Source organism: Salmo salar, chromosome ssa02 (assembly GCF_905237065.1).
Source record: "Salmo salar chromosome ssa02, Ssal_v3.1, whole genome shotgun sequence".
NCBI lineage: Eukaryota > Metazoa > Chordata > Actinopteri > Salmoniformes > Salmonidae > Salmo > Salmo salar.
The window spans coordinates 49,849,574-49,877,149 of NC_059443.1; the positions used below are offsets into that span (position 1 = coordinate 49,849,574).

At 43.5% G+C, this 27,576-nt stretch overlaps 1 protein-coding gene across 6 annotated transcripts in view; it reads right to left on the reverse strand.

The window, feature by feature from the left end:
• The window catches only part of LOC106585154 (mitogen-activated protein kinase kinase kinase kinase 3), a 116,996-nt gene that overhangs the window by 12,248 nt on the left and 77,172 nt on the right, over positions 1-27,576 (reverse strand). For all 6 annotated transcript variants that reach the window (XM_014171069.2, XM_045705361.1, XM_014171052.2 and 3 more), the window contains 6 exons: positions 19,655-19,716; positions 18,849-18,911; positions 13,370-13,428; positions 9,508-9,546; positions 1,269-1,367; positions 381-438 (listed from right to left, as the gene is read on the reverse strand). In XM_014171069.2, the coding sequence (XP_014026544.2) occupies positions 381-438; positions 1,269-1,367; positions 9,508-9,546; positions 13,370-13,428; positions 18,849-18,911; positions 19,655-19,716 (380 nt within the window). The remainder of the gene's footprint in view (positions 1-380; positions 439-1,268; positions 1,368-9,507; positions 9,547-13,369; positions 13,429-18,848; positions 18,912-19,654; positions 19,717-27,576) is intronic.

Consider the following 27,576-nt stretch of genomic DNA (forward strand, 5'->3'; position numbering starts at 1 on the left):
TCAGGGTTCTGGTAAATTCCCATTTAATGAAGTCAACTGAATTGAAACAAATGACATTTGTAAAATAAAATCATACGTTGAAATTGATTTGACCCCCAACGCTACAGGATCGACATCAAAGCACACACGTCAACATGTAAACATCATCATTAGATGTAAAGTCACACCAAGAAATATCTCAAATATTATGCTCTATTGCACACAATAGGGCTATAGGAAATATAAACAAATGTTGTACTATGTTACATTTAAAGCGGTGCCACAAAAGGATTCCTGTGTGTGCACTGTAGAAAATAGATCATCTTGCAGGTTAATATGTGAGAAAACACTACGCTCTCAGTCTCATACGATGGACAATGAGTAATTTGAAGAATACATACCTTGACGTTGGGAGGCAGTGGTGGAGGCTCTTTGGGCCGCATTGTGGAGCCCTTGGCACTAAGAGAGAGATAGGGCATAACTATTAGAACAACCTATTGTACTAATAGTTATATCCTTCTTTGTGTATCAAAAACACAGTGTACAAAAAAATTAAGAACACTTTCCTAATATTGAGTTGCACCCCCCATCCCTTTGCCCTCAGAACAGCCTCAATTCGTCAGGGCTGGACTCTACAAGGCAACAAAACCATTCCACAAAGATGCTGGCCCATGTTGACTCCAATGCATCCCACAGGAGTCAAGTAGGCTAGATGTCCTTTGGGTGGTGGACCATTCTTGATACACACGGGAAACTGTTGAGCGTTGCAGTTCTTGACACAAACTGGTGGGCCTGTCACCTGCTACAATACCCTGTTCAAAGGCACTTAAATATTTTTGTCTTGTCCATTCACCCTCTGAATGGTAAACATACACAGTCCATGTCTCAATTGTCTCAAGGCTTCAAAATCTTTTTTTTCGCCTGCCTCCTCTCCTTCACCTACACGGATTGAAGTTTATTTAACAAGTTACATCAATAAGGGATCATAGCTTTCACCTGGATTCAGTCTGTCATGGAAAGAGCAGGTGTTCATACACTCCGTGTATATCCTGGGTCACGTTCATTAGGCACTATTTGGCATTATTAGGCATCAAATGGAAGAAAACACAGTAAATAAAAAGACGGACTACCTGGACTTGTCCAATAAGAAACACTTAATGAACATGAACCTGGCTCCCGGTAGAGTAGCCAGTTCCTATAATTTGCATAACGAAAAATGTATAGATGAAATGTTAAGAGGACAGTTGTTAAGTTGAAATGAGAAAGAGGTTGAAGACAGTAGGACTTACTGTTGCATTTCATCATCGTGGTCACCACCATCATTATCACCACAATCATCATCATCACCACCATCATCATCGTTATCATCTAAATGAGTCTCGTGTCCCCTAAGGGAGAAGAGGGATGTACATTTCAATTCAACTTTATTAATGCCTTTGTAATTGTAATTGCCCCTCTGGGATTAATACAATACAATTATTTGTAGTTGTATTGAATTGAAGAGGTACAGTGGTAGACAGGCATTTCTCAATCGTGGCTCAAAATCAGCTGAGCACTCCCTTCTAAGGGCTTTGGAGAGATGAGGAAAGATCCACCCAATAACAACAATCATATTGAACAGAATTTCAGCAGTGGGATGCATGCTCTTCTCCTGTCCAATGTAGAAGAATTGCTAGTAGGCACCTCATGTCCAAAACATTTCAACAGTGAAATGTGATACTATGCACCATTGTTAATTTCAATGCGAGGTCTACCTTAAAGCCTGTTGTGGATTGGGGGCAGTATTTTCACGGCCGGATAAAAAAACGTACCCGATTTAATCTGGTTACTACTCTTGCCCAGAAACTAGAATATGCATATAAGTAGTCGATTTGAATAGAAAACACTCTAAAGTTTCTAAAACTGTTTGAATGGTGTCTGTGAGTATAACAGAACTCATATGGCAGGCAAAAACCTGAGAAGATTCTAGGCAGGAAGTAGCCCGTCTGACAATTTGTAGTCCTTCTGTTGCATCTCTATCGAAATTACAGCATCTGTGCTGTTACATGACACTTTCTAAGGCTTCCATTGGCTCTCTAAAGCCTTCAGAAAGCGGAATGACGTGTCTCCTGTCTCTGGGCAAAGTACAGCAGCAGAGTTTGTAAGTGGACTGCCTGGGGACAGTGCGCGTTCACGAGACCTCACCATTTTTTTTCTTTCACTCTTTGAATGAATACAACGTTGCCCGGTTGGAATATTATCTCTATTTTACAAGAAAAATAGCATAAAAATGTATTTTAAACAGCGTTTGACATGCTTCTAAGTACGGTAATGGAATATTTAGAATGTTTTATGCCACGAAATGCGCTCGCGCGTTACCCTTCGGATAGTGACCTGAACGCAAGAACAAAACGGAACTATTTGGATATAACTATGGATTATTTGGAACCAAAACAACATTTGTTGTTGAAGTAGAAGTCCTGGGAGTGCATTCTGATGAAGAACAGCAAAGGTAATCCAATTTTTCTAATAGTAATTCTGAGTTTTGGCTGCCCCGACGTTGGCAGGTCTGAATAGCAAGCCTGTGATGGCTGAGCTATGTACTCAGAATATTGCAAAATGTGCTTTCGCCGAAAAGCTATTTTAAAATCTGACATAGCGTTTGCATAAAGGAGTTCTGTATCTATAATTCTTAAAATACTTGTTTTTTGTCAATGTATTTTGTCAACGTTTATCATGAGTAATTTAGTAAATTCACCGGAAGTTTTCGGTGGGTATGCTAGTTCTGAACATCACATGCTAATGTAAAAAGCTGGTTTTTGATATAACTATGAACTTGATTGAACAAAACATGCATGTATTGTATAACATAATGTCCTAGGAGTGTCATCTGATGAAGATCATCAAAGGTTAGTGGTGCATTTAGCTGTGGTTTTGGTTTTTGTGACATATATGCTTGCTTTGAAAATGGCTGTGTGACTATTTTTGGCTGGGTACTCTCCTGACATAATCTAATATTTTGCTTTCGCTGTAAAGCCTTTTTGAAATCGGACAATGTGGTTGGATTAACGAGAGTCTTATCTTTCAAATGGTGTAAAACAGTCATATATTTGAGAAATTGAAGGTATAGCATTTTTAAGGTTTTTGTATTTCGCGCCACGCTCTACCATTGGATATTTGGCGAGGCGTTCCCGCGAACGTCTGTCCTCAACAGGTTTAAGGCGTCTGAATGCTTCCCAGCCGAAACCGATCGGAAGAGTCTGTGCATATATTGCTTTGTTTTGGACATCGGTGAGGGTTTTTTTCGGGCACACATTTTTTTCCCTTGAGGCAAACTGAAGTTGGTAGCCGAAGTCTACGTCCCTTCATCAGTCATTGTTCAACAGTAGGGATTCCTCAGTAAAGTCTGTTGTCATTGAACGAGCGGTGACTTGTTTTCATGCAATTATTTTGGTTGAGAAATACTGCACCAAACACCTTAGTTAGGATGTAAAATTGCACGACTAAGATCTCCTCGGCAAAATGAATGATATTTCTTGTGTTACTTTGGATTCATTCGGACTATTTTGAGGAAGCGTATACTGGCTATGGCGTCTCAAAATGAACAAACTGTACTATTTCCGCTATTTTCTTGTTTTTCAAGCAGAGGTCTTTTGAGGGAGTATGCGAGCACACTCGTTCGGTTCGCCTAGCCGACTGAAGCATGCTGACGTCTTTAGTAGTGAACCGGCCAACATTTGAGAGTGCCCTGCTTCTGTAAGTGCCATTTCATCAACAAAGATGAAAGTAGAGAAGACACCCGAAACAGTCAACGCCTTATTTTGAACTGCGTCTAGCTATCTATTTGTGTTGTCTTACCAAACATTTTTTATTTTATTTATTTCACCATTATTTAACCAGGTAGGCTAGTTGAGAACAAGTTCTTATTTGCAACTGTGACCTGGCCAAGATAAAGCACAGCAATTCGACACATACAACAACACAGTTACACATGGAATAAACAAAACATACAGTCAATAATACAGTAGAACAAAAGAAAACAAAAAGTCTATATACAGTGAGTGCAAATTAGGTAAGTTAAGGCAATAAATAGGCCATGGTGGCGAAGTAATTACAATATAGCAATTAAACACTGGAATGGTAGATGTGCAGAAGATGAATGTGCAAGTAGAGATACTGGGGTTTAAAGGAGCAAGATAAATAAATAAATACAGTATGGGGATGAGGTAGGTAGATAGATGGGCTGTTTACAGATGGACTATGTACAGGTGCAGTGATCTGTGAGCTGCTCTGACAGCTGGTGCTTAAAGCTAGTGAGGAAGATATGAGTCTCCAGCTTCAGAGATTTTTGCAGTTCGTTCCAGTCAATGGCAGCAGAGAACTGGAAGGAAAGACGACCAAAGGAGGAATTGGCTTTGGGGGTGACCAGTGTGATATACCTGCTGGAGCGCGTGCTACGAGTGGGTGCTGCTATGGTGACCAGTGAGCTGAGATAAGGTGGGGCTTTACCTAGCAGAGACTTGTAGATAACCTGTAGCCAGTGGGTTTGGCGACGAGTATGAAGTGAGGGCCAACCAACGAGAGCGTACAGGTCGCAATGATGGGTAGTGTATGGGGCTTTGGTGACTGAACGGATGGCACTGTGATAGACTGCATCCAGTTTGTTGAGTAGAGTGTTGGAGGCTATTTTATAGATGACATCACCAAAGTCGAGGATCGGTAGGATGGTCAGTTTTACGAGGGTATGTTTGGCAGCATGAGTGAAGGATGCTTTGCTGCGATATAGGAAGCCGATTCTAGATTTAATTTTGGATTGGAGATGCTTAATGTGAGTCTGGAAGGAGAGTTTACAGTCTAACCAGACACCCAGGTATTTGTAGTTGTCCACGTATTCTAAGTCAGAGCCGTCCAGAGTAGTGATGCTGGACGGGCGAGCAGGTGCGGGCAGTGATCGATTGAATAGCATGCATTGAGTTTTACTTGCGTTTAAGAGCAGTTGGAGGCCACGGAAGGAGAGTTGTATGGCATTGAAGCTCGTCTGGAGGTTAGTTAACACAGTGTCCAAAGAGGGGCCAGAAGTATACAGAATGGTGTCATCTGCGTAGAGGTGGATCAGAGAATCACCAGCAGCAAGAGCAACATCATTGATGTATACAGAGAAGAGGGTCGGCCCGAGAATTGAACCCTGTGGCACAAACATAGACTGCCAGAGGTCCGGATAACAGGCCTTCTAATTTGACACACTGAACTCTAACAGAGAAGTAGTTGGTAAACCAGGCGAGGCAATCATTTGAGAAACCAAGGCTGTCAAGTCTGCCAATAAGAATGTGGTGATTGACAGAGTCGAAAGCCTTGGCCAGGTTGATGAATATGGCTGCACAGTAATGTCTCTTATCCATGCCAGTTCTGATGTCGTTTAGGACCTTGAGTGTGGCTGAGGTGCACCCATGACCAGCTCTGAAACCAGATAGCATAGCGGAGAAGGTACGGTGGGATTCGAAATGGTCGGTAATCTGTTTGTTAACTTGGCTTTCGAAGACCTTAGAAAGACAGGGTAGGATAGATATAGGTCTGTAGCAGTTTGGGTCTAGAGTGTCACTCCCTTTGAAGAGGGGGATGACCGCGGCAGCTTTCCAATCTTTGGGAATCTCAGACGATACAAAAGAGGTTGAACAGGCTAGTAATAGGGGTTGCAACAATTTCGGCAGATAATTTTAGAAAAAGAGGGTCCAGATTGTCTAGCCCGGTTGATTTGTATGGGTCCAGATTTTGCAGCTCTTTCAGAAAATCAGCTGTCTGGATTTGGGTGAAGGAGAAATGGTGGGGGCATTGGCGGGTTGCTGTGGAGGGTGCCGGGCAGTTGACCGGGGTAGGGGTAGCCAGGTGGAAAGCATGGCCAGCCGTAGAGAAATGCTTCTTGAAATTCTCAATTATAGTGGATTTATCGGTGGTAACAGTGTTTCCTAGCCTCAGAGCAGTGGGCAGCTGGGAGGAGGTGCTCTTATTCTCCATGGACTTTACAGTGTCCCAGAACTTTTTTGAGTTAGTACTACAGGATGCAAATTTCTGTTTAAAAAAGCTAGCCTTAGCTTTTCTAACTGCCTGTGTATATTTGTTCCTAACTTCCCTGAAAAGTTGCATATCACAGGGGCTATTCGATGCTAATGCAGAATGCCACAGGATGTGTTTGTGCTGGTCAAGGGCAGACAGGTCTGGAGTGAACCAATGACTATATCTATTCCTAGTTCTAAATGTTTTGAATGGGGCATGCTGATTTAAGATGGTGAGGAAGGCACTTTTAAAGAATAGCCAGGCATCATGTACTGACGGGATGAGGTCAATGTCATTCCAGGATACCCCGGCTAGGTCGATTAGAAAGGCCTGCTCACAGAAGTGTTTTAGGGAGCGTTTGACAGTGATGAGGGGTGGTCGTTTGGTCGCAGACCCATTACGGATGCAGGCAATGAGGCAGTGATCGCTGATATCTTGATTGAAAACAGCAGAGGTGTATTTGGAGGGCGAGTTAGGATGACATCTATGAGGGTGCCCGTGTTTACGCATTTGGGGTTGTACCTGGTAGGTTCATTGATAATTTGTGTGAGATTGAGGGCTTAGATGGTCGGGGTGTTAAGCATGTCCCAGTTTAGGTCACCTAGTAGCACGAGCTCAGAAGATAGATGGGGGAAAATCAATTCACATATGGTATCGAGGGCACAGCAGGGGGCAGAGGGAGGTCTATAGCAAGCGGCAACAGTGAGAGACTTGTTTCTGGAAAGGTGAATTTTTAGAAGTAGAAGCTCGAATTGTTTGGGTACAGACTTGGATAGTAATACAGAACTCTGCAGGCTATCTTTGCAGTAGATTGCAACACCGCCCCCTTTGGCAGTTCTATCTTGGCAGAAAATGTTATATAGTGAGGGAAAAAAGTATTTGATCCCCTGCTGATTTTGTACGTTTGCCCACTGACAAAGAAATTATCAGTCTATAATTTTAATGGTAGGTTTATTTGAACAGTGAGAGACAGAATATTGTTATTCTGTCACTCACTGTTCAAATAAACCTACCATTAAAATTATAGACTGTTCATGTCTTTGTCAGTGGGCAAACGTACAAAATCAGCACGGGATAAATTATTTTTTCCCGCACTGTAGTTAGCGATGGAGATTTCAGGGTTTTTGGTTGTTTTCCTAAGCCAGGATTCAGACACGGCTAAGACATCCGGGTTGGCAGAGTGTGCTAAAGCAGTGAGTAAAACAAACTTAGGGAGTAGGCTTCTAATGTTAACATGCATGAAACCAAGGCTTTTACGGTTACAAAAGTCAACAAATGAGAGCACCTGGGGAGTGGGAGTGGAGCTAGGCACAACAGGGCCTGGATTAACCTCCACATCACCAGAGGAACAGAGGAGAAGTAGGATAAGGGTACGGCTAAATGCTATACGAACTGGCCGTCTAGCACGTTCGGAACAGAGAGTAAAAGGAGCAGGTTTCTGGGCACGATAGCATAGATTCAAGGCATAGTGTACAGACAAAGGTAAGGTAGGATGTGAGTACATTGGAGGTAAACCTAGGCATTAAGTAATGATGAGAGAGATATAGTCTCTAGAGACGTTTAAACCAGGTGATGTCATCGCATAAGTAGGAGGTGGAACAACATGGTTGGTTAAGGCATATTGAGCAGGGCTCTACAGTGAAATAAGACAGTAATCATTAACCAGGACAGTAATGGACGAGGCATATTCATATTAGAGAGAGGCATGCGTAGCCAAGTGAACATATGGGTCCAGTGAGTGGTTGGGCAGACTGGGGACACGGCGATTCAGACAGTTAGCAGGCCGATGCTAACAAGCTTACAGTTAGTAGGCCGGGGCTATACAAGCTAGCAGTTAGCAGACCGGGGCTGGCAAGCTAGCAGTTAGCAGACCGGGGCTAGCAGTTAGCAGACCGGGGCAGGCAAGCTAGCAGTTAGCAGACCGAGGCAGGCAAGCTAGCAGTTAGCAGACCGAGGCAGGCAAGCTAGCAGTTAGCAGACCGGGTGGCAAGCTAGCAGTTAGCAGACCGGGGCAAGCAAGCTAGCAGTTAACAGACCGGTGCTAGGAAGTTAGCCTTTGGGGGATGTCACGATGGTGGTAAGTCTGTTTTTGCCTCTTCGTGCGGTGACGTCAGACCAGTCGTGGTTCCAAGTAGCTCTAGGTAGCTAGTAGGCCGCGGTTAGCAGAATGGGCCTTCAGCGGACGTCGCGCCTGAGGGGCCTGTTGGAATCCTTGGGCAGATTATGTCGGTATTCCAGTCGTAGAGGATCGGCGGGGTTCCTTCCCCCGTACCGGCAGTAGAAGGGGTCCGGATATTGTAGCCCAGGAGTGGGCTTCGGTGGTAGCACAAGAGCCCTGGCCATGCTAGCTTCAGGCTAATTGGTGCTTGCTCCGGGATGGAAACACTAGCCAGGAGTAGTCACCCGGGATTGCGGTTAGCTAGTTGCGAAGATGTTCAGAGTTTGCGGTAGGAATCTGGGGGAAAAAAATAAATAATAATAATAGGTCCGTTATGCTCTGGTTTGAGTCACGTTGTTTGAACTGGTGAGAGCTTTCCGAGCTAAAGGTTAGCTGATGACTGCTAGCAATGGTTTGCTGACTGATAGCTGGTAGATAGTTAGCTTCAGTTGAGGGATTCCAGATCCGAAGTAAATAGAAATACTTATGAAAAAAAAGCAGATCCACGCCACATTGGGTGAGGCGGGTTGCAGGAGAGTACTTAAAAGTTGAGGTTTAGGAAAATATTTTACAAAGATATGCGAAAAAAAATATATATACAAGGGACACGACAGGACAAAAACGTCTGACAGCTACACCATCTTGGATTACATCACGTGTGGCAAGACAACGAACATTGGAGTTGGCTATATACAGCATAAACCGATCTAGCACCTGCTCGTCACTTGTGTATTTGAAATCAGTGTGCAGGTATCTTTCCTGCATGAGGTGTATTTTCTTTACCCTAACGCTGAGAATGAATGGATGCTAGCAGCACACCACCCTAGCCGCAACGAGACAAAGATTACAATAAACAATAGCGGACATCCCGCTGGCTTTCAGCCCCTCTGCGCTATAACTGGTCATATGGCTTTAACGCCTCAGCAAGGGTGAGAAATCACCCCGGTCTCCACGGAAGTGGTTCTAAAGCAAGTTAGTCGTCCATTTCACTCGGACAAGCAGAGGCAGAAGGTTAGGTCACATTAAATATTGAGTAGTGCAAGAGAGAGAGAGAGGTGGGGGGAGGAAGAGCAAAAAATTAAGGGAATGAGAAAGCGAGGCTGAAGATGAGAAAAATATGAGGGGAAAGGGATGAGAATAAAATAGTCCAGAAAGAGAAGACAGAGATAAGAATAACTTTTATTTAACCAGGGAAGTCACATTTATTTTTCCAATTGAGCCCTGTCATATATAGAGAGATAGAAATGAGAAGAGAGGATAGGAAAAAAAGAGAGTTAGAAAGAAAGGGGAGTAAAAACGAGAAAAATGGGGACAGGAAGGAAAGACATAGCTGGGCCTACCTCTGGTTTAGCTCCTCCTCCACCGATTTCAGAAGACTCCTGTTGTGAGAAAATGACAGGAGATAATTAGAGAAAACAGAAAATGACATGCTGTTTACATTTGAACACAAGGGGTACTTGCAGGGGGTGGTTGGGGATGAGGGAGACGATTTACAAAAACACGGTTTTACAAAAAGGCTTTTAATGACTGTAAAGATGACGCATTGATCGTTCAAAGGCAGATTTTGTGTCCGTTTTTTGGAAGATGCTGTGAAAGTACCCAACCACCTTCGCTTTCTTGTCTAAAAATATCAGTGGAGCCATGTTCCTTTTTGTAAAATAACTTTGCCGCCTGTTTCTCCAATCTCGATTCTCTGTGTTTTGGTTGTAAATTATTTAGTGCATACCGGGGTCGTGCGCTGAGGGCAGTTCCAACAAACAAATTGCAGAGTGATTGTGTTGGAGAAAAAAAAAAAGGCTATTTATGATTTATGAATTAGCACTCTGCAAAACCTCTCGATAGGTAGGAAGAATGTTGGCTGAACATTAAAAAACAAACACAGACAAACATCAAAGCTGAAAGGGTTTCCTGCTAGTGAACAAAAACCTCTCAAACACCCTATGCTCAGCAGTAATCTACTCAATTTACTATTGATTGGTTCCAATGGCTTAATTATGTCATGATACTTGCAATACAATAGTTGTGGGTTTGATTCCTGCATAGGCCACATACAGTTAACCTATACCCAGTGTACTGTAAGTTGCTTTGGAAGGGTCTGCTAAAATGTATGCATTGAAATGATATCATATTAGTAGTACTGTATAAGAGTGAACGCTACATTGCGTTGTGTGGAAAGTGCTAGCTGCACAGGTTGTGGCTACGCTAAATTACCATAGATTTTTTTGGAGGGACCATTTAAACACAATACAACCACACATGGGATACAGTACAATGGCATTAAAATCATGGAGGATGAGTTTAAAAACATATTTTCATTGTGGTCCTCTTGAAAATACTTTAAAACCAAAATATACAACATGAAAACAAAATACATCTAAAATACATCTCATCAATAGGGAGGAAAGAGCAAACGGAATAAAATAGATGACCAAGCAACGTTCATTGATACAATTATACTTTCTTTTAGCCTCTGTCGCTTTAAAACATTTTGCTCATAAACCATTTCTTAAAGGGATAGTTCACCAAATTATAAAAGGACACATTGGTTTCCTTACCCTGTAAGCAGTCTATGGACAAGGTATGACAGCAATGCATGATATGGTTTTGTGGGACAAATCCTAATCAAGTCATGGGACCGATATTAGCATTTTTCGTGCATTATTTTCAAATCATCCAAAAGTATCTAAAATTGATTGTGAAGCTTAACAAAGTCACTTATAGATGTTTTGAATATGATGTGCGAAAAATGCTAATATCGGTCCCATAACTTGAATGGGATTTGTGCCACAAATGCACTTGGAACAGTCCCCAGGGAAACTAAACCAAAGCATTGATTGTTGTCATAAACCAATATGTTATTTAGTCATTTGGGTGAACTATCCCTTTAAGGTTTATCGTAAAACTCACTTGCGTAGGGATGGATTTTATATGGTTTGGTACACCATTCCATTCCTCTGCACCAGTGTTAAGAAAATAGCTTTTTCCAGCCATGCTCCTATAATGCAGCGGAGGCTACGAGAGTCTCTAATTAAATAAAAAATAACCAGACAGGTAACTGGGGGCAAGGTCATGTATAACTTTAAAACTATCAACAGTTTGATCTGCACCACCCGGAGATCAACTGGAAGTCAGTTCAGTTCCCTGAATTTATTAGGACAAATGTGTATTCTAGGGCTGAGCTTGAGTATAATTCTCATCAGTTGGATTTGGGCCATTTAAAGTTTGTCCTTCAGATTTTTTTATGCCACTGGACCATGAGATACAATCATAGTCATAGTGGCACTGGATCAGAGATATTGCCAGGGTCTGCATAGTAGGCTACTGTTTAAGAGAGGTTGCTATGTGTGGAGAGCGCTAGCTACACAAGTTGTGGCTAAGCTAAATGATCATAATCATTATTACTAGTACTGTATAAGAGCAAAGGGAGCACGCCACATTGCTAGGCTATGTGTGGAGAGCGCTAGCTACACAAGTTGTGGCTAAGCTAAATGACCATAATCATTATTACTAGTACTGTATAAGAGCAGAGGGAGCACGCCACATTGCTAGGCTGTGTGAGAAAAGCGCAAGTCAATTACCAACAAATACACTGTATACTAGTACTGTAGAAAGGATGCTACATTGCTATGTGTGGAAAGCACTAGCGACACAGGTAGCGCCTAAGCTAAATTACCATATTATATTATTACTACTCCTGTATAAGACAGGATGGTACGTTGTTAGTGTGTAATGCGCAAGCTTATGGGTTGTGGCTAAACTAAATAACCAAATTATCATATTATTACTAATAATGTATATAAGGGTGCTGCATTGCTTTGTGTGAAAAGCTCAAACTTCACAGGTTGTGAATAGGCCCATCGGTTAGTGTAACTGGGAGCGACACCTCTCGCCTGTCTCACTCGTGTGTCATTCCATCTGTCTCGATGCCCCACCGGCCTTCTCAAATCTCCATCTTCCCCTATTATCCCTCTTCCCTTCATTCATGGCTGTCTCTACAAATAAACAATAAAATACAAACAGAGAGTGGAAAAGTTTTGGAAAAAAAGTCTACACATATTCATGATGCCCATTAAGATTCAGTGCAATGCAACCAGAGTTGGGTTCAAATACTATTTGAAATCATTTCAAATACTTTATCTGGGCTTGATTGGCCTTGCCTAGTGGCAAAAGTGCACTCCAGATAAGCTGAAGAAAACAGTAAAAGTATTTGAAAAATGTCAAATAGTATAATCGAATCCAAGTCTGAATGCAACTTGCCTAGTCACCTTACCCTTACACATGCAGTGCTGTAAAAAAAGTTGTCTTGCAGCATGACCCAGCTGCGCGTCAGCTTCAGCTTGCTGCCTGACATTCTCCTGTAGAATTCTCTGATACAGAGCAGAATTTATATTTCCTTTTATTAAGGCAAGTCGTCCAGGTCCTGAGGCAGCAAAGCATCCCCAAACCATCACACTACCTTCACCAATGCAGTGTTTGGTTTTTGCCAGGCATAATGGGACCCATGTCATCCAAAAAGTAAATATTTTGAATCTGTCCATAGATCATTATTCCAAGAGTTTTGACGATCGTCCACGTGCTTCTTGTCAAACTTGAGTAAACGTTTTGGATGACAGTTGGGTCATACAGCAAGACAATGATCCAAAACACACAATCAAGTCTAGATGAAAATGGCTAAAAAGCAACACATTTGAAGTTTAGAAATTGCCTAGTCAAAGTCCAGACTTAATCCCAATTGAGAGGATGTGCCAGGACTTGAAATGAGCAGTTCATGCTTGAAAACCACCACACATTTCGCTGAGTTACAGGAGTTCTGCAAGCAAGAGTGGGTCACAATTCCTTCACAGCGACGTGAGCGACTGATCAACAACTACAGGAAGCATTTGGTTGGAGTCATTGGAGCTAAAGGTGGTACAACCAGTTATTGAGTGTAAGGGGGCAATTATTTTTCACACAGGGCCATTGCATAACTTTGTTTATGAAAGAAATGAAATATGTAATTGTTGTGTTATTTGTTCACTACATTGATATCGATTACTGCAAATCAAATAAAAAAATATGTTTTACTGGTCGCATACACACGTTTAGCAATGTTATTGAGGGTGTAGCGAAATGCTTGCATTGTTGGGTTTAGAGCTAGCATTTTACTGTACTTGTGCACGGGACATTAAAAGTTGAAACCTCCATGCATGCAGTCTCACTTACTTATGCCCTCCCAAGAAGGAGCTTTTGGGAGATCCCGCTTCGTAATCCATCCGCAAGTCCTAGGAGAAATGAAGACGGTTACAAGACAGAAGCCTTATTTCATTTCACTTTGCATGTTCTATTCCTCAAGAGTCAGAAAGTCATTATAACTGCATGATGATGAGTATTAGAAATGAGAAATAAATGAATAAGGTTGGACCGAAATGAAATCATGACATGTTAAAGCTCCATCTCTTTTGAGTGATAGGTGATATTGAGGTTTTGTTGTGCAGAGGTGCTATGTATAGTGTAATTCTAGTCGAAATGCAATGTGATTGCTTTTTGATTTATTCAGTTGGTGAACATCTATTCATTGGCATGCCCTATGGCAGTCATTCATTCATGCATGCATGCATGCATGCAAATACATCATACCTCTTAATAATAACAATTTAATTGGTTAAGCATGTAATGGATACACACAAGCAAAGACTATGCTGATTGGTGATTTTTATTTTTATTTCACCTTTATTTAACCAGGTAGGCTAGTTGAGAACAAGTTCTCATTTGCAACTGCGACCTGGCCAAGATAAAGCAAAGCGTTCAACACATACAACAACACAGAGTTACACATGGAATAAACAAATATACAGTCATTAATACAGTGTGTGCAAATGAGGTAGGATAAGGGAGGTAAGGCAATAAATAGGCCAAGTTGGCGAAGTAATTACAATATAGCAATTAAACACTGGAATGGTAGATGTGCAGAAGATGAATGTGCAAGTAGAGATACTGGGGTTTAAAGGAGCAAGATAAATAAATAAATACAGTATGGGGATGAGGTAGTTGGATGGGCTATTTACAGATGGGCTGTGTACAGGTGCAGTGATCTGTGAGCTGCTCTGACAGCTGGTGCTTAAAGCTAATGAGGGACATATGAGTCTCCAGCTTCAGTGATTTTTGCAGTTCGTTCCAGTCATTGGCAGCAGAGAACTGGAAGGAAAGGCGGCCAAAGGAAGAATTGGCTTTGGGATGACCAGTGAGATATACCTGCTGGAGCGCGTGCTACGGGTGGGTGCTGATATGGTGTCCAGTGAGCTGAGATAAGGCGGGGCTTTACCTAGCAGAGATTTGTAAATGACCTGGAGCCAGTGGGTTTGGCAGCGAGTATGAAGCGAGGGCCAGCCAACGAGAGCGTACAGGTCGCAGTGGTGGGTAGTGTATGGGGCTTTGGTGACAAAGCAGATGGCACTGTGATAGACTGCATCCAATTTGTTGAGTAGAGTGTTGGATGCTATTTTGTAAATGACATCACCAAAGTCGAGGATCGGTAGGATGGTCAGTTTTACGAGGGTATGTTTGGCAGCATGAGTGAAGGATGCTTTGTTGCGATATAGGAAGCCGAGTCTAGATTTGATTTTGGATTGGAGATGCTTAATATGAGTCTGGAAGGAGAGTTTACAGTCTAACCAGACACCTAGGTATTTGTAGTTGTCCACATATTCTAAGTCAGAACTGTCCAGAGTAGTGATGCTGGACGGGCGGGCGGGTGCGGGCAGCGATTGGTTGAATAGCATGCATTTAGTTTTACTTGCACTTAAGAGCAGTTGGAGGCCACGGAAGGAGAGTTGTATGGCATTGAAGCTCACCTGGAGGTTAGTTAACACAGTGTCCAAAGAAGGGCCAGAGGTATACAGAATGGTGTCGTCTGCGTAGAGGTGGATCAGAGAATCACCAGCAGCAAGAGCGACATCATTGATGTATACAGAGAAGAATCGGCCCGAGAATTGAACCCTGTGGCACCCCCATAGAGACTGCTGAGCTGTTTGTTTGAACGTCAACAAAATACATGTTGGTTGATACTTCATGTAATTGCAGCTACTGTATATGAACCAAACAAATAGCTGTTTATGCTGGACACAATACTTGTCCTTACTGGTTATGACAATGATCACTATAAAATTATTTTAAATATTTACAGTATACATTTTAAAAGATAAGATGCACCCAATAAGATACATCATTGGTTAGACCAAAGCCTTAAACTCAGGAAATCAAGTTGATATGACAAAACTTTAAATATATTATTAGTTGATACAACTAAGTATTTTAAGTGGGACAACTCATCTTTTAAGGTTTAATTTCCAGGCGCTCTAATTGAGGTATCACCAACATGTCAAATGGAGACAATCGTTAAAAGGTGAGACATTATGAGGATTTAGTACAATGATGACAAATGACCAAGGTCGACAATGACACAGCAACTCAGAAATAATGCAGTTATCTAATTCAGGACATAGTTTACAGTCAGAACAAAACAGGCTCGGCAGTTTAAACTCAGTTTTAAACTACAGTTTTCTTTGAAAGATTAAACTTTGCTTAATAAATCAAAAAAGCTTGGTCATTCTGTCAGTTTAGTCAAGATTTTATAGAGCAGGAGGGGGTAAACAAATGGCAAAGGCCTTTTTAACCCTTTTCTCTGAGCTTAAACTCTATCTCCACAGTAAAGACTGGAGAGTTGACAGAAGATCCCAGGCTTTCCGGCTCAGTGACTCTGTCACCTCTCTGCCCTCCTCTATCCCTCGCCAACCTCCCCCTTGTCTGAGTCTGCCATCATTGAGAGGGCGATGCGCTTTGATAACCGTCCCCGTTGCTTTTCTTCGGTTCCTTCCCCTATAATAACTGTCACACAGAGATTCCAGGGCTGTGTCTCAAATGGCACCCTATCCCCTATATTGTGCAGTAAAGTAGTGCACTACAGGGAATATGGTGCCATTTGGGACACACAGGGTGTCAGCTTTGCACCCAATGTACACAGAATCTCAGAGGGTGCATTTAAGAAATTGTTAAGCTACCGTCTTTAGTATCTACATTATGACAGTGAATAATGGCAATATATATGTACAACTACAACATATATGTACAACTAAATATATGCGCAAGATGAGTGCATAATTGTATCTTTAGATTAGATAAAAGCATCATCTAAATTCCATATTACAATATGATAATTCCAAAACGCCATCTCAGGGCACATTTCTGCGGTATGGCCTAACGGGAAACACTTAATAAATCCTTTAAAAAAGGATGTTACCACATCACAACACATTCATGCAGAGGTTGTGGGGAGGATGTGAGGAGGTTGTGTGGCTAAGCAGAGGCCTGTTTTACCGCGGTGCAGCTGTTGTATGATTGCTGTATATACCGTTTGTTACAAAAAGCATCTGCAGCGGGCGCTTAGGCAGCACTCCCCTGTCCAACTCGGAGAGACTTGCATCTCACTACGGTTTGAACGTCCCGATGGGACAAACAATGACACTTCCCCATCAACCTCTTTCTCTCAATTGCTCTTTCTATCACTTGTTCTCTCAACATCTCTCACTTTCTCAACCTCTTTACTTCTCAACCTCTCTCTCAATCCCTCAACCTCGCTCTCTCTCAATCCCTCAATCTCGCTCTCTCTCAATCCCTCAACCTCGCTCTCTCTCAATCCCTCAACCTCGCTCTCTCTCAATCCCTCAACCTCGCTCTCTCTCAATCCCTCAACCTCGCTCTCTCTCAATCCCTCAACCTCGCTCTCTCTCAATCCCTCAACCTCGCTCTCTCTCAATCGCCCAACCTCGCTCTCTCTCAATCGCCCAACCTCGCTCTCTCGCGCCCAACCTCGCGCTCAACCTCGCTCTCTCAACCTCGCTCTCTCTCTCAACCTCGCTCTCTCTCTCAACCTCGCTCGCTCTCTCTCTCTCCCTCTCAACCTCTCTCTCTCCCTCTCAACCTCTCTCTCTCCCTCTCAACCTCGCTCTCTCTCTCCCTCTCAACCTCGCTCTCTCTCTCTCTCAACCTCGCTCTCTCTCTCTCCCTCTCAACCTCGCTCTCTCTCTCTCCCTCTCAACCTCGCTCTCTCTCTCTCCCTCTCAACCTCGCTCTCTCTCTCTCCCTCTCAACCTCGCTCTCTCTCTCTCTCCCTCTCAACCTCGCTCTCTCTCTCTCTCCCTCTCAACCTCGCTCTCTCTCTCTCTCCCTCTCAACCTCGCTCTCTCTCTCTCTCTCTCAACCTCGCTCTCTCTCGCTCTCTCCCTCTCTCTCTCAACCTCTCTCTCTCAACCTCTCTCTCTCAACCTCTCTCTCTCAACCTCTCTCTCTCAACCTCGCTCTCTCTCAACCTCGCTCTCTCTCAACCTCGCTCTCTCTCTCTCAACCTCGCTCTCTCTCTCTCAACCTCGCTCTCTCTCTCTCAACCTCGCTCTCTCTCTCTCAACCTCGCTCTCTCTCTCTCAACCTCGTCTCTCTCTCTCAACCTCGCTCTCTCTCTCAACCTCGCTCTCTCTCTCTCAACCTCGCTCTCTCTCTCTCAACCTCGCTCTCTCTCTCAACCTCGCTCTCTCTCTCAACCTCGCTCTCTCTCTCAACCTCTCTCAACCTCGCTCTCTCTCTCTCTCAACCTCTCTCAACCTCGTCCTCTCTCTCTCAACCTCTCTCTCTCTCTCTCTCTCTCTCTCTCTCTCTCTCAACCTCGCTCTCTCTCTCTCAACCTCGCTCTCTCTCTCTCAACCTCTCTCTCTCTCTAACTCGCTCCCTCTCTCTCAACCTCGCTCCCTCTCTCTCAACCTCGCTCCCTCTCTCTCAACCTCGCTCCCTCTCTCTCAACCTCGCTCCCTCTCTCTCAACCTCGCTCCCTCTCTCTCAACCTCGCTCCCTCTCTCTCAACCTCGCTCCCCCTCTCTCAACCTCGCTCCCTCTCTCCCTCTCAACCTATCCCTTTCTCAACACCTCCATTCCTATATTTCCATCTCAACCCCTCTCTCATCTCTCCAGCTCCCTGTCCTCCCTCTTGTCTGAGTTTGCCATCATTGATAGGGCGTTGCACTTTGATAACCATCCCACTCTCTTTCAACCTTTCTCTCTTTGAAAAAGAGACGCTTCGCATTGTGACAAGCCCTAAAAATAAAGCCCTTCTGTGCCCATGTAAAAACAAGCGAATGTCAAAAGAATACTTACTACAAAATAGGCCAGGGGAGAACTTACATACGATATTTCATCACTGTAACCCGTTTGGTGATTTTTCATGCTGATATTACTGTGTTATTTCATCATCCACGTCAAAACCAGGTAGGAATACAAATTGATCATACTGTAAGGTATACAGGGCATTAATAAATGTGCAGTGATACATTACACTGTAATAACCAAAAGGAACTATAGGCTGCAAACTATATATTACAAAAGGGAGTATATGTCGCAAGGGCACGGTTTATGTCTTTACATGTGTAGGCCATCATTGTAAATAAGAATTTGTTCTTAACTGACTTGCCTTGTTAAATAAAGGTTACACATGCAATGACAAGTGAAAGTGTTATGGGATGCCAACGAAAGCAGCAAGACAGAGGGCTTCACCGAGTGAAAAGCATCCAAACGTGAACTGACAACATATGAACTGCGATGAGGATGAGACAACACAAAACGGAGGTCAAATATGGGCAAAAAATAAGAACAGAAGTACCATGTTAGATCTTGCAGTGTAGTATTGTTCTTCCACACAGTCCAAAAAACCGTCAGAGTCGGGCTGTTTAGTAGACAGACCAAGAAAATACAGATTATTCACAGTCATGAGGTATTTAAAAATAATCACACACACACAGTATAAAAAAAGTTGTGTTTAAGTTCTCTGAAGAGATGAAGGTTGGGTTAAGAGCATTAAAGAAGAGAATACTTCAAGACTGGAGGATTGGAAGGTACTGTGTACAGGACTTTATAACTGATTGTTGATTTACACTCACACACACATTCAAACACTGTTTAGACTAGGTTAGATGTTTAATTGGAAGGGTTAGAAAATGTATTTAACAACGTGAGTCTCTCACCCCTTCGTTTTTTTTAAGTCAACACACAAACTACAACTCGTATCTGTTGACTGTGGGTATGTCCCAAATGACACCCTATTCCATATATAGTGCACTACCTTTGACCAGGGACCATATGGTGTCATTTGGAGCACACGCTCTGGGTTTCCAATATATATTTGTATGAGGCGTCTGTCGTCGCTATTATACCACATACAGTTAATATAGTCTATATAACATGTCACCAATTACTGTAGTATGCCTCATCCAAAATACAATGCACAGTTATGGGATGATAGCAGTGCAATAGCAATAGCAGTAGCCATGGAAATTGTGAGGTTCTGAATTTAAACAGTCGTTACTGTTGCAAAGCGTGATTTGGTTGGTCGAAAAGTGTGAAATGTTGATGGCCAAGCCTGTGTGTGTGTTTGTGTGTGTGTGTGTGTGTGTTAGGAGAGTCACTCACTGCTGGTTCGTGATGAGGTTCAGTCTCCTTCCTAAGCAGGGGATCAAACTTGACTTGATCGACTATCAGTGTTAAAAAATGAAACACAGAGAATTAAACAAACTGCAGAACTAAGAAATGAACACACAACACATTTCGAAATATAGTCACAGTGGCCTGGCAATAAAAAGAAAACCTGCATGCGTCGAACAGTAACATAAGCACAAAATATCGCTAAAGATCGCTTACGGGGGCATATAACTACTAGTGCAGGCACTTTCCCTCCTATATAATCCCTGTGGGCACTGAGTCAAAACTAAATGGCAAAGATTAAGACCCTCAGATATAGAGTCCCTGAATGAACAGTAAGCAGTTCCCCATGCGCCTTTTGCACATGCAGGGCGAATATTCAAGTCTCTTGGGAAGTGATGCTCAGCCACTCAGTGAATGACAAAAAGGAGAGCTGGAAAGATAAGGAGCGAGTGTGGGGGAGAGGCAGAGAGAGGAAGGAGTGGTTTTCCATACTTAACCACAAAAGGTCATGAGAAGGACCACTCAGGAAGAAATTTGAAAAGCTTTCGTTACATTGTTATAAACGTGACATTATAGATGTCATAACCAGTCACAGTGACCTTAGTAGATGTTAGATTGTGGCTACTCACTTGATGCAGTCTTAAATAAATATGATTTTTATAATTTCAGCCATTAGTTTTGAAAGTAGCGCTCACAACCCAAAACGGGTCCCCAAACATTGTGCACAATTGCGTACAACGTCAGTGCATGTGGGGTGTGCATGTTGGGCTCACCCCGCAACCTCATTGGACAATACGGTGCTGACCTGATCCCACCTCCCACTTTAACCTTGCAACCTTATTGGACCTCATTCCACCTGCCAATAAACATTCTCTATCAAGTTCTGTTGTTGCAGGCTAGCTCCCATTGTAGGGTATGGTCCCATCAGACTAATATGGCAAACGAGCAAGAAAATGCTACAATACATGACCATAAGTTTGTGGACACCTGCTCATCAAATATCTCATTCCATAATCATGGTTATTAATATGAAGTGTGGGAGCAAAACTCATGACTGATTCCATTTCCATTATTAGCAGCATTTAGGCTGTCCACTTTGAAGAGCTGAGACAGAATGGCTATAAAAGGAATGGAACATATAGGACTCTAAACGTTATGCAAAGACAGAATCCTATAAAGATAGGACTCTGTAATATGAGAATTTAGTCTTTTTCATGGAAGGGCTCGGCTTTGCTACTCTGTATTAAAGTCTATATTGAATTCAAGGGTTCTTGTAAGAGTGTTATATTTTTGAAGCAATATTCCACGACAGAAGTTGGTCCCCCTTTGCTGCTATAACAGCCTCCACTCTGCTGGGAAGGCTTTCCACTAGATGACGGAACATTGCGGGGACTTGCATCAGGCACTGATGTTGGGCAATTAGGCCTGGCTCGCAGTCAGTGTTCCAATTCATCCCAAAGGTGTTCGATGAGGTTGAGGTCAGGGCTTTGTACAGGCCATTCAAGTTCTCCACACCGATCTCGGCAAACCATTTCTGTATGGACCTCACTTTGTGCACAGGGAAATTGTCATGCTGGAACTGTTTCTACAAAGTTGGAAGCACAGAATTGTGTAGAATATTATTGTATGCTGTAGTGCTAAGATTTCCCTTCACTGAAACTAAGGGGCCTGGCCCGAACCATGAAAAACAGCCCCAGACCGGTATTCCTCCTCCACAAAACTTTACAGTTTTGCATTGGGGCAGGTAGCGTTCTCCTGGAATCCACCAAACCCAGATTCGTCTGTCGGTGGTGAAACGTGATTCATCACTCCAGAGAACGCGTTTTGCAGCTGAGCTGTTGTTGCTCCTAGACCTAGCCTGTGCTCATAGCCTTCCCTGTGGCTCAGTTGGTAGAGCATGGTGTTTGCAACGCTAGCATGGTGTGTGCAACGCCAGGGTTGTGGGTTCGATTCCCACGGGGGGCCAGTACAAAAAAAATATAAATAATAAACGTATGAAATGTATACATTCGCTACTGTAAGTCGCTCTGGATAAGAGCGTCTGCTAAATGACTAAAATGTAAAAATGTAGACGTTTTCACTTCACAATAACAGCACTTACAGTTGATCGGGGCAGCTCTAGCAGGGCCGAAATTTGACGAACAGACTTGTTAGAAAGGTGGCATCCTATGACGGTGCCTGAGCTCTTCAGTAAGGCCATTCTACTGCCAATGTTTGTCTATTAAGTCTGCATGGCTGTGTGCTCGATTTTATACACTTCTCAGCAACGGGTGTGGCTGAAATAGCCGAATTCACTAATTTGAAGGGGTGTCCATCTACTTTGATTATATAGTTACATCAAATGTCCTACTCCTTGAAAGTCAATCGGGGGAGAAGGGCGTGACGCTTGGCATTCCAGACGTGACGCCTGGCATTCAAACCAAAGAGTTCAATCTTGGTTTCATCAGACCTAAGAATTGTGTTTTTTATGGTCTCATCAGAGTCCTTTAGCTGCCTTTTGGCAAAAAAAAAGAAATGTCCTCTCACTGTGAACTGCGTTTATTTTCAGCAAACTTAACATGTGTAAATATTTGTATGAACATAACAAGATTCAACAACTGAGACAAACTGAACAAGTTACACAGACATGTGACTAACAGAAATGGAATAATGTGTCCCTGAACAAAGGGGGGGGGGTCAAAATCAAAAGTAACAGTCAGTATCTGGTGTGGCCACCAACTGCGTTAAGTACTGCAGTGCATCTCCTCCTCATGGACAGCACCAGGTGTGCCAGTTCTTGCTGTGAGATGTTACCCCACTCTTCCACCAAGGCACCTGCAAGTTCCCGGACATTTCTGGCCCTAGCCCTCACCCTCCAATCCAACAGGTCCCAGACATGCTCAATGGGATTGAGATCTGGGCTCTTCGCAGGCCATGGCAGAACACTGACATTCCTGTCTTGCAGGAAATCACACACAGATCGAGCAGTATGGCTGGTGGCATTGTCATGCTGGAGGGTCATGTCAGGATGAGCCTGCAGGAAGGGTACCACATGAGGGAGGAGGATGTCTTCCCTGTAACGTACAGCGTTGAGATTGCCTGCAATGACAACAAGCTCAGTCCGATGATGCTGTGACACACCGCCCCAGAACATGACGGACCCTCCACCTCCAAATCGATCCCGCTCCAGAGTACAGGTCTCGGTGTAACGCTCATTCCTTCGATGATAAACGCGAATCCGACCATCACCCCTGGTGAGACAAAACCGCGACTCGTCAGTGAAGAGCACTTTTTGCCAGTCCTGTCTGGTCCAGCGACCGTGGGTTTGTGCCCATAGGCAACGTTGTTGCCAGTGATGTCTGGTGAGGACCTGCCTTACAACAAGGCCTACAAGCCCTCAGCCCAGTCTCTCTCAGCCTATTGCGGACAGTCTGAGCACTGATGGAGGGATTGTGCATTCCTGGTGTAACTCAGGCAGTTGTTTTTGCCATCCTGTACCTGTCCTGCAGATGTGATGTTCGGCTGTACCGATCCTGTGCAGGTGGTGTTGTCTGCCACTGCGAGGATGATCGCTGTCAGCATTCCTGTCTCCCTGTAGCGCTGTCTCTTGCGTCTCACAGTACGGACATTGCAATTTATTGCCCTGGCCACATCTGCAGTCCTCATGCCTCCTTGCAGCATGCCTAACGCATGTTCACGCAGATGAGCAGGGACCCTGGGCATCTTTTTTTTGGTATTTTTCAGAGTCAGTAGAAAGGCCTCTTTAGTGTCCTAAAATTTCATAACTGTGACCTTAATTGACTACCGTCTGTAAGCTGTTAGTGTCTTAACGACCGTTCCACAGGCACATGTTCATTAATTGTTTATGGTTCATTGAACAAGCATGGGGAAGTTTGTAGTATACATTTCTTGAGCGCATTACAGTTGTGTGTGTTGTGTTGCACTCACGATTCACGAACGGAATGGATGGACACGCCTTGTATAAACCTTATAGCCTATTGCACAATATATTCCAAAATACAAATAAAACACAAGGTTGCTGGTTCAAACCCCTGATCCAACTCGGTGAAAAATCTGTCAATGTGCCCTTGAGCAAGGTACTTAACCCTAATGGCTACTGTAAGCTGATCTGGATAAGAGTGTCTGCTAGTATACTAAAAAAATTTAAAATAAATATATAACTTCTAATTTCAGATGTTTTCTAATTTCAGATGTTTTCTAACTTATGATGCATGGATTTGATCCATGTATTTTCACTGCTATCAAAACTAAGCCATGCAGGCACTTGAAAACTTGCTTCAGAGCACAATACATGACAGGCACGAGTGCATAATCTCATGCACTAAATGATGGCAGGTTAGAATGTAAGGATTCAGTTGCTTTTTCCGCTTGGAGAGGACTGTAGATCATTTATGCATGTATGAGCCATAAATTGACACGTCGAGTCCAAAACAGAAGGTTTAAAAAATGTGATAGTTTTCAAACTTCCGGAAGATCTAACCATGTAACGTTTCAGTGTTGTATCATTTGACATGTCATGACTAAGGCTGTAGCGGTCACAAAATTCTGTCAGCCGGTGATTGTCAAGCAAATAAACTGTCAGTCTCACGGTAATTTACCGTTAATTAACATAATCACATTTTGCATCTCCTGGCTTCCACACATAACCTACAAGCCACTGATGCAGACCTTTGGAACATTTTAAAAAGTCTAATAAATCCATGTAATATAGCCTACACCTTCACAATAAATATATTATTTATTTTAGACAGGTCTAAAAAAGCATGATATGAAGAAGATGTAGTATATTTCAGAAGAACAGAATAGCATATTCTGAGTTGTCCTTATGTTAGGTCCTGATCTGGCTATGCCAAATGGCTGTGGCCTACACTAGTTCATTTAGCAGACAAGATTTGGTTCGAATTCGGTGGCATTATTTTATCCTGTTATGGCTAGGGGGCAGTATTTTCACGGCTGGATAAAAAACGTACCCGATTTAATCTGGTTACCACTCCTACCCAGTAACTAGAATATGCATATACTTATTACATATGGATAGAAAACACCCTAAAGTTTCTAAAACTGTTTGAATGGTGTCTGTGAGTTTAACAGAACTCATTTGGCAGGCAAAAACCTGACAAGGTTTCAGGCAGGAAGTGGCCTGTCTGACAAGGTGTCGTTCTTCTTGTCTCTGTTTATTGAAGAGTGAGGATCTTAGCTGTCCCGTGACACTTCCTACGGCTGCCATAGGGTCTCAGAAGGCGGTAAAAAGCTGAATCGTGGCTTTGCAGGCTCTGGCTGAAAAAAAGTAGCGCGTTTGGGTAGTGGCTGGTTACAGTACTTGTGAGACTCAGGCTCGTGCCCACGTCGACCGAAAGCTTTGTTTACTTTCCTCTGTTTAGCTAAAAGGAGATTCCCGGTCGGAATATTATCGCTTTTTTTACGAGAAAAATGGCATAAAAATTGATTTTAAACAGCGGTTGACATGCTTCGAAGTACGGTAATGGAATATTTAGATTTTTTTTGTCACGAATTGCGCCATGCGCGCGACCCTGATTTACCATTTCAGATAGTGTCTGGGACGCACGAACAAAACGCCGCTATTCGGATATAACGATGGATGATTTTGGACCAAACCAACATTTGTTATTTAAGTAGCAGTCCTGGGAGTGCATTCTGACGAAGACAACAAAAGGTAATCAAACTTTTATAATAGTAAACCTGATATTGGTGAGTGCTAAACTTGCCGGGTGTCTAAATAGCTAGCCCGTGATGCCTGGGCTATGTACTTAGAATATTGCAAAATGTGCTTTCACCAAAAAGCTATTTTAAAATCGGACATATCGAGTGCATAGAGGAGTTCTGTATCTATAATTCTTAAAATAATTGTTATGACCATTTCCGGAGACCTTCTCCCCTTCCTCACCTCGCTCATCAACTCATCCTTGACCGCTGGCTACGTCCCTTCCGTCTTCAAGAGAGCGAGAGTTGCACCCCTTCTGAAAAAACCTACACTCGATCCCTCCGATGTCAACAACTACAGACCAGTATCCCTTCTTTCTTTTCTCTCCAAAACTCTTGAACGTGCCGTCCTTGGCCAGCTCTCCTGCTATCTCTCTCAGAATGACCTTCTTGATCCTAATCAGTCAGGTTTCAAGACTGGGCATTCAACTGAGACTGCTCTTCTCTGTGTCACGGAGGCTCTCCGCACTGCTAAAGCTAACACTCTCTCCTCTGCTCTCATCCTTCTAGACCTATCTGCTGCCTTTGATACTGTGAACCATCAGATCCTCCTCTCCACCCTCTCCGAGTTGGGCATCTCCGGCGCGGCCCACGCTTGGATTGCGTCCTACCTGACAGGTCGCTCCTACCAGGTGGCGTGGCGAGAATCTGTCTCCGCACCATGCGCTCTCACCACTGGTGTCCCCCAGGGCTCTGTTCTAGGCCCTCTCCTATTCTCGCTATACACCAAGTCACTTGGCTCTGTCATATCCTCACATGGTCTCTCCTATCATTGCTATGCAGACGACACACAATTAATCTTCTCCTTTCCCCCTTCTGATAACCAGGCGGCGAATCGCATCTCTGCATGTCTGTCAGACATATCAGTGTGGATGACGGATCACCAGCTCAAGCTGAACCTCGGCAAGACGGAGCTGCTCTTCCTCCCGGGGAAGGACTGCCCGTTCCATGATCTCGCCATCACGGTTGACAACTCCCTTGTGTCCTCCTCCCAGAGTGCTAAGAACCTTGGCGTGATCCTGGACAACACCCTGTCGTTCTCCACTAACATCAAGGCGGTGACCCGATCCTGTAGGTTCATGCTCTACAACATTCGCAGAGTACGACCCTGCCTCACACAGGAAGCGGCGCAGGTCCTAATCCAGGCACTTGTCATCTCCCGTCTGGATTACTGCAACTCGCTGTTGGCTGGGCTCCCTGCCTGTGCCATTAAACCCCTACAACTCATCCAGAACGCCGCAGCCCGTCTGGTGTTCAACCTTCCCAAGTTCTCTCACGTCACCCCGCTCCTCCGCTCTCTCCACTGGCTTCCAGTTGAAGCTCGCATCCGCTACAAGACCATGGTGATTGCCTACGGAGCTGTGAAGGGAACGGCACCTTCATACCTTCAGGCTCTGATCAGGCCCTACACCCAAACAAGGGCACTGCGTTCATCCACCACTGGCCTGCTGGCCCCCCTACCTCTGAGGAAGCACAGTTCCCGCTCAGCCCAGTCAAAACTGTTCGCTGCTCTGGCACCCCAATGGTGGAACAAGCTCCCTCACGACGCCAGGACAGCGGAGTCAATCACCACCTTCCGGAGACACCTGAAACCCCACCTCTTTAAGGAATACCTAGGATAGGATAAAGTAATCCTTCTAACCCCCCCCCTTAAAAGATTTAGATGCACTATTGTCAAGTGGTTGTTCCACTGGATATCATAAGGTGAATGCACCATTTTGTAAGTCGCTCTGGATAAGAGCGTCTGCTAAATGACTTAAATGTAATGTAAATGTGATATAAATATGAACTTGATTGAACAAAACATGCATGTATTGTATAACATAATGTCCTAGGGTTGTCATCTGATGAAGATCATCAAAGGTTAGTGCTGCATTTAGCTGTCTTCTGGGTTTTTGTGACATTATATGCTAGCTTGAAAAATGGGTGTCTGATTATTTCTGGCTTGGTACTCTGCTGACATAATCTAATGTTTTGCTTTCGTTATAAAGCCTTTTTGAAATCGGACAGTGTGGTTAGATAAAGGAGAGTCTTATCTTTAAAATGCTGTGAAATAGTCATATGTTTGAAAAATTGAAGTTTTTGTATTTTTGAGGAATTTGTAATTCGCGCCACGCCTATCATTGGATATTGGAGCAGGTGTTCCGCTAGCGGAACGTCTAGATGTAAGAGGTTAAAGTATGAAGAAT